Source organism: Loxodonta africana, chromosome 2 (genome assembly GCF_030014295.1).
Source record: "Loxodonta africana isolate mLoxAfr1 chromosome 2, mLoxAfr1.hap2, whole genome shotgun sequence".
Taxonomy (NCBI): domain Eukaryota; kingdom Metazoa; phylum Chordata; class Mammalia; order Proboscidea; family Elephantidae; genus Loxodonta; species Loxodonta africana.
The window spans coordinates 83,013,282-83,033,691 of record NC_087343.1 but is presented as its reverse complement, the minus strand read 5'-3'; the positions used below and the strand labels follow the sequence as shown (position 1 = coordinate 83,033,691).

The window sequence follows — 20,410 nt, the reverse complement described above, 5'->3', positions numbered from 1 at the left end:
AAGGGCATGTATGCAAAGCCAACAGCCAATATCACTCTAAATGGAGAGAACCTGAAAGCATTTCCCTTGAGAACGGGAACCAGACAAGGATGCCCTTTATCACCGCTCTTATTCAACATCGTACTTGAAGTCCTAGCCAGGGCAATTAGGCTAGACAAAGAAATAAAGGGTATCCAGATTGGCAAGGAGTAAGTAAAGCTATCACTATTTGCAGATGACATGATCGTATACATGGAAAACCCTAAGGAATCCTCCAGAAAACTACTGAAACTAATAGAAGAGTTTGGAAGAGTCTCAGGTTATAAAATAAACAAACAAAAATCACTTGGATTCCTCTACATCAACAAAAAGAACACCAAAGAGGAAATCACCAAATCAATACCATTCACAGTAGCCCCCAAGAAGATAAAATACTTAGGAATAAATCTTACCAAAGATGTAAAAGACCTACACAAAGAAAACTACAAAGCTCTACTACAAGAAATTCAAAAGGACATACTTAAGTGGAAAAACATACCCTGCTCATGGATAGGAAGACTTAACATTGTAAAAATGTCTATTCTACCAAAAGCCATCTATACATATAACACACTTCCCATCCAAATTCCAATGTCGTATTTTAAGGGGATAGAGAAACAAATCACCAATTTCACATGGAAGGGAAAAAACCCCCGGATAAGCAAAGCATTACTGAAAAAGAAGAAAGTGGGAGGCCTCACTCTATCTGATTTCAGAACCTATTATACAGCCACAGTCGTCAAAACAGCCTGGTACTGGTACAACAACAGGCACATAGACCAATGGAACAGAATTGAGAACCCAGATATAAATCCATCCATGCATGAGCAGCTGATATTTGACAAAGGACCAGTGTCAGTTAACTGCGGAAAAGATAGTCTTTTTAACAAATGGTGCTGGCATAACTGGATATCCATTTGCAAAAGAATGAAACAGGACCCATACCTCACACCATGCACAAAAACTAACTCCAAGTGGATCAAAGACCTAAACATAAAGACTAAAACGATAAAGATCATGGAAGAAAAAATAGGGACAACATTAGGAGCCCTAATACAAGGCATAAACAGAATACAAAACATTACCAAAAATGATGAAGAGAAACCAGATAACTGGGAGCTCCTAAAAATCAAACACCTATGCTCATCTAAAGACTTCACCAAAAGAGTAAAAAGACCACCTACAGACTGGGAAAGAATATTCAGCTCTGACATCTCAGACCAGTGCCTGATCTCTAAAATCTACATGATTCTGTCAAAACTCAACCACAAAAAGACAAACAACCCAATCAAGAAGTGGGCAAAGGATATGAACACACATTTCACTAAAGAAGATATTCAGGCAGCCAACAGATACATGAGAAAATGCTCCCGATCATTAGCCATTAGAGAAATGCAAATTAAAACTACGATGAGATTCCATCTCACACCAACTAGACTGGCATTAATCCAAAAAACACAAAATAAAAAATGTTGGAGAGGCTGCGGAGAGATTGGAACTCTCATACACTGCTGGTGGGAATGTAAAATGGTACGACCACTTTGGAAATCCATCTGGCGTTATCTTAAACAGTTAGAAATAGAACTACCATACAACCCAGAAATCCCACTCCTCGGAATATACCCTAGAGATACAAGAGCCTTCACACAAACAGATATATGCACACCCATGTTTATTGCAGCTCTGTTTACAATAGCAAAAAGCTGGAAGCAACCAAGGTGTCCGTCAACGGATGAATGGGTAAATAAATTGTGGTATATTCACACAATGGAATACTACGCATCGATAAAGAACAGTGACGAATCTCTGAAACATTTCATAACATGGAGGAACCTGGAAGGCATTATGCTGAGCGAAATGAGTCAGAGGCAAAAGGACAAATATTGTATAAGACCACTATTATAAGATCTTGAGAAATAGAAACAACTGAGAAGAACACATACTTTTGTGGTTACGAGGGGGGGAGGGAGGGAGGGAGGGAGGGAGAGGGTTTTATATTGATCAATCAGTAGATAAGAACTGCTTAGGGTGAAGGGAAAGACAACACTCAATACAAGGAAGGTGAGCCCAATTGGACTGGACTAAAAGCAAAGAGGTTTCCGGGATAAAATGAATGCTTCAAAGGTCAGTGGACCAGGGTCTGGGGTCTGGGGAACATGGTTTGAGGGGACTTCTAAGTCAATTGGCAAAATAATTCTATTATGAAAACATTCTGCATCCCACTTTGAAATGTGGCGTCTAGGGTCCTAAATGCTAACAAGCAGCCATCTAAGATGCATCAATTGGTCTGAACCCACCTGGAGCAAAGGAAAATGAAGAACACCAAGGTCACACAACAACTAAGAACCCAAGAGACAGAAAGGGCCACATGAACCAGAGACCTACATCATCCTGAGACCAGAAGAACTAGTTGGTGCCCGGCCACAGTCGATGACTGCCCTGTCAGGGAGCACAACAGAGAACTCCTGAGGGAGCAGGAGATCAGTGGGATACAGAACCCAAATTGTCATAAAAAGACCATACTTAATGGTCTGACTGCGACTAGAGGAATCCCTGCGGCAATGCTCCCCAGACCTTCTGTTGGCACAGGACAGGAACCATCCCCGAAGACAACTCATCAGACATGAAAGGGACTGGTCAGCGGGGGGAGAGAGATGCTGATGAAGAGTGAGCTAACTAAATCAGGTGGACACTGGAGAGTGTGTTGGCAACTCTTGACTGGAGGGGGGATGGGAAGATAGAGAGAGAGGGAAGACGGCAAAATTGGCACGAAACGAGAGACTGAAAGGGCTGACTCAATAGGGGGAGAGCAAGTGGGAGAAGGGAGTAAGATGCATGTAAACTTACATGTGACAGACTGATTGGAATTGTAAATGTTCACTTGAAGCTTAATAAAAGTTAATTAAAAAAAAAAATATATATATAGTAAAAAATAAAGTCCCTGAGTATTTACGTAAAAAAAAAAAAACTGGTCACCCTACGGGCTATTTTGCAAGGTTCAGCCTGTAATTTACATGCTCGGTCAACATTTAGCAACTTCATTTCAGTATCTACTAGGACCTTCGTGGTCATTTTTCAATTACTACTGATATTCCTTCCTGTTTAAAATAAAACAGTCTTACCGTGCTAAATTCTAAATAAAACATTAACAGCTTTTACAAAAGTTTAATCAACTGACAAAAAAAGAAACCATAAGTGAAATAAAATTCCTATTTAATTTCAACTTAAACATTTAAAATTAATTCAATTAAAAATAGTCTTACTGTTCTAGAATCCGAAAATGGATTGTATTCATCAAGTCCTGGTGGAACATTTCTTGTCACCTGTGTAACTGATGGATCCTGGAATAAAATATGAAGGAGAAAAAAAGATTACTTATCCATTAAGAAGCAATTTTGATCTTTACAAAGCACTTGCTTTACCTGTATTTTGGGTCGCTCAGAAAAGCTAACAAAGGGAAATAAAAGAAAATGATTGTCAAGAGATTTACTGAGTCCCATTGCAACAAAGCTGAAATTTAAACCCTCAACCCTCACAGCTTCAAAGAGAAACAAAAACGAGATTAGCTGCAAATCAGCTGCTAGCTATTAAATAAGGATTCAAAATAGACCACGTCTTCACAGCTGTGTGAAACTGACGGCAGGACAGCATCTTCACAAACCCTGAGTGAGTCCACCATCCATCCTTTCCTTTGGGCTCCGCCAAGAGTTCATGTTCCCCTTTTTGATAGTATTTCTGTCAGTTTTCCCTGCTGCAGATCTAAAATATCACACTACAAATCAATGTCATAGATGGCCAACATCTGTAGCATTGAGAATGAAATGTCTTTTACTTTTTTTTTAATTCTATTCAGATATCTCTACTTGACCACTTCTTTCTTGCACATGATTCTGGACAGTCTCCCTTTGTCCAAGTATAATATATTACCACTCTATCTGGCTTTTCAGATCTTTTAGTACTAGGCTTTCCTATAAACAACTAAAATCACAAAACCCTAGGTAATTATTCTATTTCTCTTGATTGTGACTGCAAAAAACAAATATAATGAATAAAATCAACCACATATTGACATGAAAAATAATTTGTAAACTGTGACGTAGCTTAATTGGCCTTACTTTTATCTCTAGTTCACTGAGCCCAAAACTTTAGTACGCATCAGAATGAACTGAAAGGCTTATTTAAACACAAAATGCTGTACCCCACCCCCAGAGTTTCTGATTCAGTATGGCTGCAGTGTGGTCTAAGAATCAGTATTTCTAAGAAGTTTCCAGGTGAAGCTGCTGCTGGTATAGAGACCACTGCCCTCGTCTATACTGTACTTTCTTCAAAACACCTTCCTCAACACATTCATTGAAATTACCTTTCTAAAATGCTAGGCTAATTTGTCATTCCTCTTCTCCAATTTTCTCCATTTCAGACCCCATTTAGAGGCTCTCCACTAACTATAAAACAAACTCCTCCAAATCAAATGTAAAGATTCTGACTATTTTGTCCCTGCCTACATTTTCAGCCTCATCAACCTTCTCACATAACCACCCTCACCCTGCCATATCCTTCTCCCATAACCAAATGAAATATGCTATTGCATAAGAAGTCTTGAACTTGGCAAAAAGCAAGTACTAATAAGGATAAATAAAAAGTACGGTACAGACAAAAAATAAAGGCTTTAGATTTGCTCAACAATAAAATGGGCTGGAGGGGAAAGGCAAAGACCTACAATGCCTAAAAAAGAGAGGAGGAGGAATGAAACCACTGTACTCTCCAGGGTTTCCCTCTGAAGGTACCCCCAAGTGAGAGGAGCAGGAAGATTATCAAAACGGGATGCCTGCTTTAGGAAGAAGATGAAGAAAATGGAAAAGTGAATGTTTTAACCAAAATTTTCAGCTTGGCATTGGTGGGGTCAACCTAATTAAGAAGTAGGTTTAGTGTCAACAAATGCAGACCCCTTCAGCTGGCATCTCAATGCCCACTCTCACCACCAGCCACAAAACCAGATGATCTGTGATTCCTTAAACAACATAGTCTTTGCATTGCTTCCTCTAGCAGAATACTCATCCCAGCAGGGTCAGCCTGGCAATCAACCTCCTCCTCTTCCTTAAAGACAGGGTCCAAATATTACCTCAGATGCTAAACAATAACCTTCCTGATACCTTCCCCCTATCCAAGTCACTCCATCCCTGGAATCAATCCTACCACAGCAATTAGTATTTATCTGTTAGCATTTACTTCAATGAACCATAATGATCTGCACGCAAGTCTTTTTTCCCAAATTACATTGTTATCTCTTTGAATACAAGAAGCAGGTCTTGTTTTTTTTTTTATCATACATGCCTAGTGGTATTTGGTAACTGCTTCTTGGATCTACAGGATAAAGCAGTACTACATGGCTGAGTATTAGGAGTTGTTAAATGTTATAAGTCTACACACTGCTATGGAGTGAAAAAAGCAAGGTACTGAACAGTGTAAATAAGGTGTTACCTTTTATGCAAGGAAGATAAAAATAAATGTACGTGTGTATTTATATTTTTAAAAAGGAAGAACCAAGAATTAATAAAAATTTTTACTAGGGGAAAGGAGGAACGCTGGTGGCACAGTAGTTCAAGCAGTTCGAGCCCACCAGTCTGCTTCCGTAAAGATGACAGCCTTGGAAACCCTATGAGGCAGTTCTGCTCTGTCCTATGGGGTCGCTATTAGCTGGAATCGACTCCATGGCAGTAGTTTTTTTTTGTTTTATAGGGAAAGAAAGGGAACACTAAAGAGAAGATAGTCTTAGACGCTAGATTTCTCTGAATGTATATTGTTTTATAGTTTTTGGAACCACGAAAATGTTTTACATAATTATAAAACAAAATTAATTCAAAAAGGAGGGCATGCAAAATGCATTTTGCTTAGCCAATATCCATGCCATCAAAGCCAGCCTCTGAATGCTACAGTACTGCAATGAGTTCCACCTCTCATTTTACAAATTTACATATCTAATTATCTCAAATGTCTTGAAATTCATCATAAACTCTTTTTTAAAAAGGTATAGCTTAGTTTTAAAAAGACACAGAGTAAAATCATTCTTCCAGTTCTCTACTTTTGACTATAACAACTACAACGCACTTGTTTCCTTCTAGATTAAAAAAAAAAAAATTAACCCAGCCTGAAAGTTAACTGGTGGTTTGACAAAATCACTGCCTCAAGTGAAGCAAGTTCACTTCTAGTCAATCTGGAATCTCTCCTAATGTAGTATATGTGACGAAGCCGTATGGTATGCACAGTAAATGCCAAGAATCAGACTAGATTTGAGGAAGGTAAAGAACTGATCTCTCTAAATTATCACATAACTAAAGTTTCAGATTAGCCTTAATAAATGTAAGTAGTGCTGAGAAAGCTGTGGTCTCTAAACTGGGAGAGGATAACAAAGCTGAACAAGATTTAAGTAATAATAAATTATCTTTTAATGCCTATTAGGTATCCAGCACTTACTTATGCAATGGTCCTTCCTGATAGACGGTGGTGTTCCACTTTTCAGAAACAGAAGCTCTGGCCTTAAAACAGTCCAGAAACTTACCTGAGGTCAATTATACGTAAAGTCAGGATTTTACACGTGTATGTACACTCTCCCTGATGTGTCTGTCAGTTTGTCATAATGTGGGGACTTGTGTGTTGCTGTGATGCTGGAAGCTACGCCACTGGTATTCAGATACCAGCAGGGTCACACATGGTGGACAGGTTTCAGCTGATCTTCCAGATGAAGACAGGCTAGAAGAAGGACCTGGCAGTCTACTTCTGAAAGGCATTAGCCAGTGACAACCTTATAAATAGCAGCAGAACATTGTCTGGTGCCATGTCGGAAGATGAGTTCCCCAGGTTGGAAGGTACTCAAAAGACGACTGGGAAAGAGCTGCCTTCTCAAACTAGAGTCAAGCTTAATGATGTGGATGGAGTCAAGCTTTTGAGGGACCTTCATTTGCTGATGAGGCAAGACTCAAAATGAGAAGAAACAGCTACAAACATCCACTAATAATCGGAACCTGGAATGTACGAAGTAAAAATCTAGGAAAATTGTAAATCCTCAAAAATGAAATAGAATACATAAAGATCGATATCCTAGGCGTTAGTGAGCTGAAATGGACTACTGGTGGTCATTCTGAATTGGACAATCACATGGTCTGCTATGCCGGGAATGACAACTTGAAGAGGAATGGTGTTGCATTCGTCGTCAAAAGAACATTTGAAGATCTATCCTGAACTACAACACTGTCACTGATAGGATGACATCCATACACTTACAAGGAAGATCAGTTGATATGACTACTATTCAAATCTACGCACCAGCTACTAAGGCCAAAGATGAAGAAACTGAAGATTTTTACCAGTTTCTGCTGTCTGAAATTGATCAAACACACAATCAGGATGCATTGATAATTACTGGTGACTGGAATGCAAAAGTTAGAAACAAAGAAGAAAGATCGGTAGTTGTAAAATATGGCCTTGACAATAGAAATGATGCTGGAGATAACATGACAGAATTTTGCAAGACCAACAACTTCTTCATTACAAATACTGTTTTTCACCAACATAAACAGCAACTATATACACGGATCTCGCCAGACAGAATACACAGGAATCAAATTGACTACATCTGTGGAAAGAGATGATGGAAAAGGTTGATATCATCAGTCAGAACAAGGCCAGGTGCCAACCGTGAAACAGACCATCAACTGGTCATATGCAAATTCAAGTCAAAACTGAAGAAAATTAGAACAAGCCCACGAGAGCCAAAGTACGACCTTGAGTATAACCCACCTGAATTTAGAGACCATCTCAAGAATAGATTTGATGCATTGAACACTAATGATTGAAGACCAGACGAGCTGTGGAATGACATCAAGGACATCATACATGAAGAAAGCAAGAGGTTATTAAAAAGACAGGAAAGAAAGAAAAGACCAAAACGTATGTCAGAACTCTGAAACTTGCTCTAGAACATAAAGCAGCTAAAGCAAAAGCAACAAATGATGAAGTAAAAAAAACTGACAGAAGATTTCAAAGGGGGGCTTGAGAAGACAAAGTGAAGTATTATAATGACATGTGCAAAGAGCTGGAGATGGAAAACCAAAAGGGAAGAACTCACTCGGCATTTCTCAAGCTGAAAGAAATGAACAAAAAATTCAAGCCTCGAGATGCAATAGTGAAGGATTCTATGGGGAAAATATTAAATGATGCAGGAAGCAGCAAAAAAAAGATGGAACAAATACACAGAGTCATTATACCAAAAAGAATTGGTCGATGTTCAACCATTTCAAGAGGGAGCACATGATGAGGAACCGATGGTACTGAAGGAAGAAGTTCAAGCTTCATTGAAGGCACTGGCGAAAAACAAGGCTCCAGGAATTGACGGGATATCAACTGAAATGTTTCAACAAATGGATGCAGCGCTGGATGTGCTTACTCACCTGTGCCAAGAAATGTGGAAGACAGCTACCTGGCCAGACCGACTGGGAGAGGTCCATATTTATGCCTATTCCCAAGAAAGGTGATCCAACTGAACGCAGAAATTATCGAACAATATCACACGCAACCAAAATTTTGCTGAAGATCATTCAAGAGCTGCTGCAGCAGTATATCCACAGGGAACTGCCAGAAATTCAGGCCGGATTCAGATGAGGATGTGGAACCAGGGATATCATTGCTGATGTCAGATGGATGAAAAGCAGAGAATACTACGCAATGCGATTCAACTGTGTGGATCACAACAAATTATGGATAATACTGCAAAGAATGGGAATTCCAGAACACTTAATTGTGCTCATGAGGAACCTTTACATAGATCAAGAGGCAGTTGTTCAGACAGAGCAAGGGATGCTGATTGGCTTAAAGTCAAGAAAGGTGTGTGTCACGGTTGTATCCTTTCACCATACCCTATTCAGTCTGTATGCTGAGCAAACACTTCAAGAACCTAGACTATATGAAGAAGAACGGGGCATCAGGATTGGAGGAATACTCATCAACAACCTGCGTTATGCAGATGACACAACCTTGCTTGCTGAAAGTGAAGAGAGCCTGAAGCACTTACTGATGAAGATCAAAGACCACAGCCTTCATATGGATTACACCTCAACATAAAAACAAAAATCCTCACAACTGGACCAATAAGCAACATCACAATAAACGGAGAAAAGACTGAAGTTGTGAAGGATTTCACTTCACTTGGATCCACAATCAACACCCATGGAAACAGCAATCAAAAAATCAAAAGACACACTACATTGGGCAAATCTGCTCCAAAGACCTCTTGAAGTGTTGAGAAGCAAAGATGTCACCTTGAAGATTAAGGTGCGCATGACCAATGCCATGGTATTTTCAGTCGCATCATATGCATGTGAAAGCTGGGCAATGAATAAGGAAGACCGAAGAAGAGCTGATGCCTTTGAATTGTGGTGCTGGTGAAGAATATTGAATATACCATGGTCTGCCAAAACAATGAACAAATCTGTCTTGGAAGAAATACAACCAGAATGCTCCTTAGAAGCAAGGATGGTGAGACTGTATCTTATATACTTTGGACATGTTGTCAGAAGGGATCAGTCCCTGGAGAAGGACATCATGCTTGGCAGAGTACAGGGTCAGCGGAAAAGAGGGAGACCCTCAATGAGACAGATTGACACAGTGGCTGCAATAATGGGCTCAAGCAAACGACGACTGTGAGATGGCGCTGGACCGGGCAGTGTTTCGTTCTGTCGTACATAGGGTTGGTATGAGTAGGAACCAACTCAACAGCACTTAACAACATGTACACTCTTTCTACCAGATACCCTGATGATGCAGTGGTTAAAGCAATTGACTGCTAACCCAAAAGTTGGCCATTTGAAACCACCAGCAGCTCCTTAGGAGAAAGATGTGGTAGTTTGCTTCTGGAGAGATTTATAGCCTTGGAAACCCTACAGAAGTCACTATGAGTCATAATGGACCTGATGGCAGCTGGTTTTTTGGTTATACTAAAAATAGAGTTCACCAAAATCACATCTTTTGCAAGACATTGGCTGAGCTGATTGTTTAGTAATGATTCCAAAACGTTGGCAGGAAATGTGGTTTGTTTCCTCTTAAACACAATCCAGATGAAACTGCTTCAATAGATAACTGTGTCTTCTATGGCAGTGGTTCTCAAACTTCAGCATAGATTGGAAACCTGGAGAGCTTGTTAAAACCCAGATTGCTGAGCCCCAGCCGGAGAGTTTCTGATTTAGTACGTCTGGGATGATGTCTGAGAATTTGCATTTCTAACAAGGCTAAGGTTCTGGGTAGTCTTACTTTACTGACTCCAGAGGAATATAGTAGGCTCTGTATTTAACTTTCAGGTAGCAAGTAAAGACATTCTTTAGAGTTTAATTTAAATATTCTATGTGGACTAGACTATGCACAGACATTAAACAGTTGTATCTTTATTCATTTAGGTTATCCAAGGCTATTCCATTAACTCTTAAGCAATGGCACTTAACTTACTAGTCTTATATTTTATTAAAAAGCAAGATGCATTATGAAACAAATGTTTTTTCAAAGAGAGTAAGTAAATTTCTGCAGAGTTCTGCACCTTCATTGTATTTCAACTGTTGCATTAAATCGGATATTTCTCAACCAGACATTTTTCAATGGTTGCCACATATAACCTCATAGGAAGATTCCAACCTGGCAGAGAGTAATTTCTTCTTTAGCTGTATCATTACTGTAGAAGTGAGGAAATTTATTCAACAAACAATTCAAGTCTTTCTTCCAAGGCATCTCTGGGTGGACTCTAACCTCCAACCTTTCAGTTAGCAACCCAGCACTCCTTTGCACCTTCCAGGGACTCTTGGGACATTATTGATATTGTTGTTAGTTGCCCTTGAGTCAATTCATGTCAACTCAAGGTGACTCCATGGGTGCTAGAGTAGAACTGCTCCATAGGGCTTTCAAGGCTTTGACCTTCTAGATGCAAATCTCCAAGCCTGTCTTCTGAGGCACCTCTAGGTGGGTTCAAACTTCCAACCACTAATGCTTAACCATTTGCACCATTCAGAAGTTCCTGGAACAGTATTAACTTGTAGTAAAGTAACTTGTCAATGCTATTCTAATTGGTGAGGAATTGCCTGGTAGTTTTCACAACATCCTGCAATACTCAGAAGGGCATCAGGGTGAAGAAAAAAATGAGGAGCAAATGTGAGAGGGGTAGAGGAAGGAAAAGAAGAGCAAACGAGGGAAAAGAGCCTCTCCTACCCCACCATCTTCATCGGATTTGGTGCAGCTCAACTCTCGTCTGTTTTATAAATACTGTATAGATTTCAGGAAACCCTGGTAGCATAGTAGTTAAATGCTATGGCTACTAACCAAAAGGTCCGCAGTTCGAATCCCCCATGTGGTCCTTGGAAACTCTATGGGGCAGTTCTACTCTGTCCTATCCTATAGGGTCACCATGAGCTTAAATCGACTGGACGGTAACGGGTATGGTTTTTTGGTTTTGGTATTGATTTCGTTTGAAAATGCTTCCACATATCACCCTCAGGCTGTGTGTGTGTGAAAGGGGTCAGAGGTGGATTGAGGAAACCCCTCGTTAGTTCCCTGAGACTTTCTTTACAACTACAGAGACCAAGCTGAGCTTCCTTCCCTCCTCCGAGAATCCTTGCAATAAACATGCATCACCTAAGGTAACATGAGAACATCTCTACACCTTAGAACCAGAACAAGTGGAACCAATATTTTTTGCCATTTTGTATTACATTAAAACTCTATGTAAAAACTTGGCAAATGATATTGGCGAAGACAAAAAGCCTCCGAGGCGCAATGGTTAAGCACTTCGCTGCTCACTGAAAGGTCCTAGGTTTAAACCCACCAACTGCTTCATGGAAGAAAGATGTAGCAGTCTGCTTCTGTAAAGATTACAGCCTTCCAAACCCTATGGGGCAGCTCTGCTGTCCTGCAGGGTCACTATGAGTCGGAATCAACCTGACGGCACAGAACAAGAACGCTGGTGATGGAAGCATAACACGATTAGTGTAACTGATCTCACTGCATTGTATATGTGAAAAACGTTGAATTGGCAAATGCTGTTTATATTTCTACAACAATAAAAAATATAATTTGAAAAATAATAAGTAAATTATGTAAAAACTGTTTACTGCCATAAAAAAAAAAAGTATTTAGGTAAAATCTGCTGTGAGAGCAAGATGTTAAATATGAACACATACTGATGCCTACTATACAGACTTATCCCCAACATATGCACTGATCTGCAACTGCCATTTATCACTGCATAATTTAACTCTAGTTTTCACTTTCTCTTCTCTTCCCCTTCTAATTTAAAAAATAAGGGTAGGGGATGATAAAACTCTAGTATTTAATTTATTCTTTATCTTTCTTATTTAGATATTCCCTGCAGTTCAAAAGTTTAAGTCAATTTGACAAAACCTGTTCTTTTTCTTTATCTGAAAAGACTCTTCATGTCTAAGCTGTATCACTTTCCATCTTTTCTCTAGATTACTCAATTATCCTGTTCTCTCATAAATTCAACTGCTTTCTTTAACCAGATCCTACATATTTATTTCCAAGTTTCAATCATCTTCAAAATGCATACAAGCAAAGAAAAACAAAAATAAACTACCCAAGCTACTAACAGCGCCCCTCTCCTCCTCCTTTCTGTCCACTTCTCTTCATTTCCTCCAGTTCAAGCCGCCATCATTTCTCACGTGCAAACTGCAATATCCTCCTTACTGGTCTCTCTCCATCCTCTGATACTGTATTAGTCCACAAAGCTTAATTCAAATACTCTGCAACAGCTCGGCTTACTCCGATCAATATTATACACGACTAGGCAACTTGACTAAACAACAAAAGCCCCAAACTAGGGGCCATGAAAGGCCCTAGCCTCAGAGAGTTAAATTATTTTCCTACTCTACACTTCTCAGAGCTACTGTAATCATTTGAATTTAATAAATACAATTTCACTTATCAGGAACAGTAAGTACTATAATAGGTAAATACCCCATCATTAAAAAAGGGGGAGGGAGATTAGGAGAAGCCATTTAAAATATCCACAAAACTAAAGCAACATAGATTTAGTAAAACTCTTACAAATCACTGTGAGAAGTGCTTAATAATCACTAGGAAATATCCAATAAATCGTGATTTTGAAAAATTCCTATTCATGGCAAGAGTCATGACAATCTTACTCAAACCTAAAAGAGACTCACAAACTAATTTTTATGTACCCAAATCAGCTCTTAATTAAGGTATTCATTTGTTTAATTCTACATTAGTTTAATTCCTCGTAAGTATGCATAATGAAAGGCAGTCCTACCTGAAAGTAAACAAGCCACCTAGGTTGCACTATTTGATCATGTTAATACTAGCATTATATGCCCCCTAAAAAATCATCCAGTACAGTCTGGATTCTAGATGAAGAAGCCTTTGGAAACAAATCATAATTTGGTGAGGACTTCCTCCAGATAATTAGTGATCTATGTGTAAGAAACTTACATAATGTAGAAAATAAGCAAGTCTAGTTTCTTAGCCTATAGTCAAAAGGAAACCCAGATCTGTTGCTTTCTTCCATTTTGTATTATCAGCAGCAATTTCAGCAGCTGCCGTGAGAAATCATCCTATGTTATTCTTATGAAAGCCACTCCATAAACTAGTTGTAGTCCAAGTGCTGTCACTCCTGAGTAAACTCAGAAAAAAATCAACCTCTAAGTCTGAATTTCCCCATCTATACAATGAGGGGTGAGTTACAATAACACATATGTCTTCTGCCTCAGATTCTGCAGTTCAGGAAACCCAGGGCACAATACTGACTACTTTTTTGTCCTTCAAGGCTGAACTCAGGCATGACCTCGGGAAATTTTACACTGCAATCCTAAAAATGCGCTACTCCTGTTTCTTTAGCACCGAAGCATTCATCACACATTATGTCTCCCAAATAATGTGTGTATTCTTTGACATCAGGGACTTATTTCTCTTCTTCACCTGGGTATCCCTAGTGACTACCACAATGTCTGACTCACTTTAGGAGCTCCGTATATGTTTGCCAAATCAACAACCTACTCTTGGTAGCAACCTAACTCTTTAATCTCTAAAGCAATCACAACAATTACACCAAATTTTAAATAACTTTAAAGAACATATTAAACTGGCAAATGCTCCAAGTATGATAAAGACTGACAAAATACTATGCCTGTTTTTCAAATTATGCTATTAGATTCACTTAAAGTTACAGTCCTGTTTTTACACAAATAACCATGCCTTCTACATCTGTTTGCCAACCACGCACTTTCCCCCTGCCACAGGTATTTTCATAAGTGCCATTCTGCCAATTTTTACGGTTGCTATAAAAAAAAAAAAAAATTTTTTTTTTTTTTTTTTAATAAACACAGAGAAGCCCTGGTGGCACAGTGGTTAAGTGGTTAAGAGCTCTGGTGCTAACCAACCAAAAGGTCAGCAGTTCAAATCCAACAGCTGCTTCTTGGAAACCCTATAGGGCAGTTCTACTCTGTCCTACAGGATCACTATGAGTCAGAATCAACTCAATGGCAATGGGTTTGGTTTTGCTGGGTAAACACAGAAGGTGCAAGTTATTTGTGTTAAAATACAGCAATCATCTGGTTAGAACAACAGAAACTAGATGGTCCACTGGGAAAAGAATGAGACAGTCCACCAGCAAATGCTGTGAGATACCACTGAAGTAAAGGGGTTCTGCTAATCCAAATTTCACATTCTATTATGTAGCACCATTTTTGAGCTGCATGAACTACATGAAAACCAAAGAAGACAATATGTCTAATGACAGAACAGTGTTAAGAAGCCTAACGAATGACTTCTTAAAGCAAGTAGTGGGCCAAAGAATAAAAAAAAAAATAGGATCAAAATTTCTTACATTTATAAGTCCTTAAAAATACATTTATAATAAGTCCTTAAAAAAGATTTAAAAATTAAGGTAACCTTACATCCACAGCCAGCACCTCACACCACATACAAAATTTAACTCAAAATGAATCAAGGCCCTAAATGTAAGTTCTAAAACTATAAAACCCTTAGACTGAAATGTAGGTATAAATCTTCATGATTTTGGATTAGGCAATGGCTTCCTAGATATGCCACCAAAAGCAACCAAAGAAAAAACTGATAAATTGGATTTCATCAAAATTAAAAACTTCCATGTTGCAAACAAAATCATCGAGAAAGTGAAAAGACAACACAAAGAATTTGATAGAATTTTTGCGAATCATTTATCTGATCAGTGATGTGGATCTAGAATATATAAAGGACTCTTACAATTCAATAATAAAAGGACAAATGACACAATTTAAAAACAGGCAAAGGATCTGAATAGACATTTTTCCAAAGAAAACATGCAAATGGCCAACAAGCACATAAAAAGATACTCAACATCATTAATCATCATGGAAATGTATATCAAAATATTTATCAATGAGATAACACTTTACACCCACTAGGATGGCTAGAATCAAAAAGGCAGACAAGTGGTGGTGGGAAGCCTCAGGTACTGCTGGTGAGAATATAAAATGGTACAGCTGCTTTGGAAAACAGTCTGGCAGTAACCATATGACCCAGCAATTCCACTCCTAGTTACATAACCAAGAGAAATGATGGTATATACAGTCACAAAAAAAGTATACGCAAATATTTACAGCAGCATTATTCACAATAGTTAGACAGCAGAAACAGCCCAAATGTGCAGCAACTGATGAATGGATAAATAAAATTTGGTATATCCACACAACAGAATATTATTCCACCATAAAAACAAAGTACTGTTACCTGCTACAGTATAAATGATTCTTGAATACTTTATACTAACCGAAAGAAGCCGGTCATAAAAAATTACATATTACATGATTCCACTTATATAAAATGTCCATACAGTATTGATTAATGGCTGTCTAGGGCTGGAGAGACGGAAGGAAAAGGAAGTGAAAGCAAAATAGTATGGGATTTCTTTTTAGAATGAAAAAATCTTCTAAACTTGACTGTAGCTATGATTTTACAACTGTGAATGTACTAAAAACTGTTGAATTACACCCTTTAAGTTGATGAATTGTACAGTACATGAGTTTATATATCAATAAAGCTGTTTAAAAAAAATAACCAGATGTAATATTCCTTGAAAGAAATGTTGCCAACCAGCTATATAAATCCATGCCTTCAAAAACTAGAACACCAAATCACTCAATGCCTTCATTAAATAAACAGAAATGCTCTTTAGGAGAGAAATAAGAAGGGATGATGTTAGCGGAATAGTAAGCAAGAACTACACTGACAATAGAGTTTGAATATTTACAAATTAGAGACTTCATTTTAGCCTTTTATCGTACTAAATCATCAAAATTTCCCCTGAAATTTGAAAATCTGAGTGGCTAATGGAGCTAGGTACCTTCATATTAATGCACCAAAGTCTACAGCCATAAAAAGTAGAAAAAAAGATTGTTCACACACAACAAGAAAATATTTGATCATGCATCTATCTATTCAACTGACCCACAAGTTAAATCACCTTTGACCTCAAAAACTGAGGCACTGAACTGATACTCTAGGGGTAGAACATCTGGGACTCACCCACACAATTTTCCCTTCCTTTCAGTACACTGTCAAGAGATTTTTGAAGAAGTTTGTTTTATCGTATGTGGTGGTTCTCTGCCAAGATCAGTGAGGTTCCTGTCATTGTCCTTTATTAATACTGAAATACCAGGACAATTATCACTAAACGTGGCAACCAAAAACCTGTGAACGAATTTTTAAATGTTTTAAGATTTTGGTCATATTTTAGGCAGGCAACTTTTAAGTGCATTTTTTCTGAGAGTAAATGTATAATGCACAGGACATTTTCTTATGAACTGAATTCTAAGTGGTGGTTAAGTAGGCTACTCCTTAGAAGAATAGTACCACCAAATCCAAGCATTCTCTACAACAATGTATCCATGAAGAAAAAATGCTCAGAGTTCCAGCTGTGAGACCAGGGATTCATCTCTGGCTAGCCTCCCATGACTTCAAAGAGTAATCACAAATTTTATAACTATTGGACATAAATACAGTAAAAAGAACATTAGACATCCATTTCAAAAATCACCAACATTAAACATCAAGTGTACACCTCTCCAACACTGAAATGAAACTTTTATCACAAGGTGACCTGTCATAGAAATCAAACGAGCTCCCCTTACTATTACCCTCAGTTCAAGTTCTGATATATAATAGCTTCTAAAATCCCTAAATTTTGTAACACAACCAGTAATTTGCATGTTTCGCTTCTTGCTACTATTTCTGTTAATACCAAAAAGTCTAAAAGTTAATAGAAACTAGTCTGCTTTAGAAAATACAGACAATTCAGAGATGAAATAAAGAATAATCACGTTACAACCACAGATAATCTTGGTTGTAACAGTACATAACAAGGCAGCCAACCACGATAGGTAAAGAAGGTGGACTCTGGAACCAGGCTTCTTTTCCACCTCTTGGTATATTTACCTGTTATTTTAAGAGTTTCCTATCTCTGTCTTCACTCAAAAGAAAAAATTGTGGAACTATAAGAAATGTAAAAGAACCAGCAAGTAAATACTGAAGGCAGAGAAATTAAGTAATTTGCCTACGGTCATCTAGCCAAGAGGTGGAAAAGAAGCCTGGTTCCAGAGTCCACCTTCTTTACCTATCGCGGTTGGCTGCCTTGGAGTCAGCCCCCTACTCATGGCGACCCTGTGCACAACTGGACAAAAAGCTGCACAGCCTTGCTCTGCCCATTCCTGCACCATCCCCTGATCAGACCACTGGGATCCACAGCGTTTTCACTGGCTTATTTTTGGAATTAGATTGCCAGGCCTTTCTTTTCAGTCCATGTTAGTTTGGAAGCTCCTCTGAAGCTTGTTCAGCATCACAACAACAGGCAAGCCTCTAATGACAGACTGGTGGTGGCTATGCATGAGGTGCACTGGCTGGAACTGAATCCAGGTCTCCCACAGGGAAGGCAAAATTATACCAATAAACTACCAAAGTTCCCTCATTAGCCATTCCACCCAAACCAAACCCAAGAGGACATAGCAGAACTGCCCCACAGGGTTTCCAAGGCTGTAAATCTCTATGGAAGCAGGCTGCCATGTCTTTCTCCCTCGGAGCAGCTGGTGGGTACAAAACACCAACCTTTCGGTTGGCATTTGAGTGCTTAACCACTGCACCACCAGGGCTCCTTCCTTAGCCATTGAGGAATGCAAGTCAAAAACAAGAGATACCACTTCACACCAACCAGGAAGGCTAGAATCACAAAGTCATAAACAAGAAATCAGAACTGTTATGTACTGCTTTGTTGTTGTCAGGTACCATCTAGACACTTCGACTCATAGTGACCCTAAGTACAACAGAACAAAAGACTGCCCAGTCCAGCGCCATCCTCAAACAATCATTGCTGTGTTTGAGCCCACTGCTGCAGTCACTGCGTCAATCCATCTCACTGAGGGTCTTCCTTCTCCAAAGTCTGGTCCCTCCTGCTAGCGGGAATGTAAAATGGTGCAGCTGCTCTGGAAAAGTCTGACAGATCCTCAAAAGATTAAACATACAGTTACCATATAACTCAGCAATTCCACTCCTAAGTATATACCCAAGACAAGTGAACAGGTGTTCAAATAAAAACATGTACACAAATGTTTATAGCAACATTATTCATAATAGTCAAAAAGTGGAAACCACCCAAATGTCCATCAATAAACAAAGGGACAAACAAAATGTGGTTTATCTATACAAAGGAATATTACTTGACCACAAAAAAGAAATGAAGTACTGATACATGCTACAATACGGACAAACCCTGACTATACTAGGAACGAGGTCAGTCACAAAAGACCATATATTATATGATTCCATTCATATGAAACATCTAGAATAAGGAAATCTGTAGATTTATGCTTGCTTAGGGCTACTGGGGATGGGGGTGGACAGGAGGGCACAGTGTTTCTCTGAGAAGTGATGGAAATGTTCTAAAATTGAGGTGATGGCTCCATATATCTGTGAACATACTAAAAACCACTGAATGATACACTTTAAATGAGTCAATTGTATTAGTACATGAATTATTTCTCAGTAAAGCTGTTTTTTAAAAAGTCCACAAAAAAAAAAATACTAAACAGAAATAAATATCAAAGAGACACAAAGAACATAAATCATGGTGTGAAAACCAGATAGCACATCCTCTGATTAGACTATAATCAGGCATATGAAAAGAAAAAAAGAAAAAAAAACTAGCTACAGGATACTAAAAACTATTTGCAGAAGCAAACTCAGAAAGAGAACACGTATCCATTTTGAGATTCATGTGGTTTTTTTAATTTTTATTGTGCTTCAAGTGAAAGTTGACAAATCAGTCTCTCATACAAAAATTTATATACACCTTGCTATATACTCCTAGTTGCTCTCCCCCTGAGACAGCACACTCCTTTTCACTCTATTTTCGAGTCCATTCTCCCAGCTTCTGACCCTCTCTGCCCTCTCATCTCCCCACCAGACAGGGGATGCCTACATAGTCTCATGTGACTGCTTGATCCAAGAAGCTCACCCCTCACCAGTATCACTTTCTATCCCATAGTCCAGTCCAATCCCTATCTGAAGAGTTGGCTCTGGGAATGGTTCCTGTCTTGGGCTAACAGAAGGTCAGGGAAACATGACCTCTGGGGTCCTTCTAGTCTCAGACCATGAAGTCTGTTCTTTTTACGAGAATTTGAGGTCTGCATCCCACTGCTCTCCTGTTCCCTCAGGAGTTCTCTGTTGTGTTCCCTGTCAGGGCAGTCATCAGTTGCAGCCAGGCACCATCTAATTCTTCTGGTCTCAAGCTGATGTAGTCACTGGTTTATGTGGCTCTTTCTGTCTCTTGGGCTCATAATTACCTTGTGTCTTTGGTGTTCTTCATTCTCCTTTGCTCCAGGTGGGTTGAGGCCAATCGATGCATCTTACATGGCCATTTGCTAGCATTTAAGACCCCAGACGCCACTCTCCAGAGTGGGATGCAGAATGTTTTCTTAATAGATTTTATTATGCCAATTGACTTAGATGTTCTCTGAAACCATGGTCCCCAAACCCTCGCCCCTGTTATGCTGGCCTTCGAATAATTCAGTTTACTCAGGAAACTTCTTTGCTTTTGCTTTAGTCCACTTCTGCTGACCTCTCTGTGTTGTCTTTCCCTTCACCTAAAATGGTTCTTATCTACAATCTAATTAGTGAATACCCCTCTCCCTCCCTCCCCACTCTCGTAACCACCAAAAAATATTTTCTTCTCTGTTTAAACTATTTTTCGAGTTCTTGTAACAGTGGTCTCATACAATATTTGTCCTTTTCCAACTGACTAGTTTCACTCAGCATAATGCCTTCCAGATTCCTCCAT

At 38.9% G+C, this 20,410-nt stretch overlaps 1 protein-coding gene across 1 annotated transcript in view; it reads right to left on the bottom strand.

The window, feature by feature from the left end:
• SCAMP1 (secretory carrier membrane protein 1) overlaps positions 1 to 20,410 on the bottom strand; it is a 112,757-nt gene that overhangs the window by 81,624 nt on the left and 10,723 nt on the right. The window contains exon 2 of the mRNA XM_003408110.4: positions 3,282 to 3,359. Within this exon, the coding sequence (XP_003408158.1) occupies positions 3,282 to 3,359 (78 nt within the window). The remainder of the gene's footprint in view (positions 1 to 3,281; positions 3,360 to 20,410) is intronic.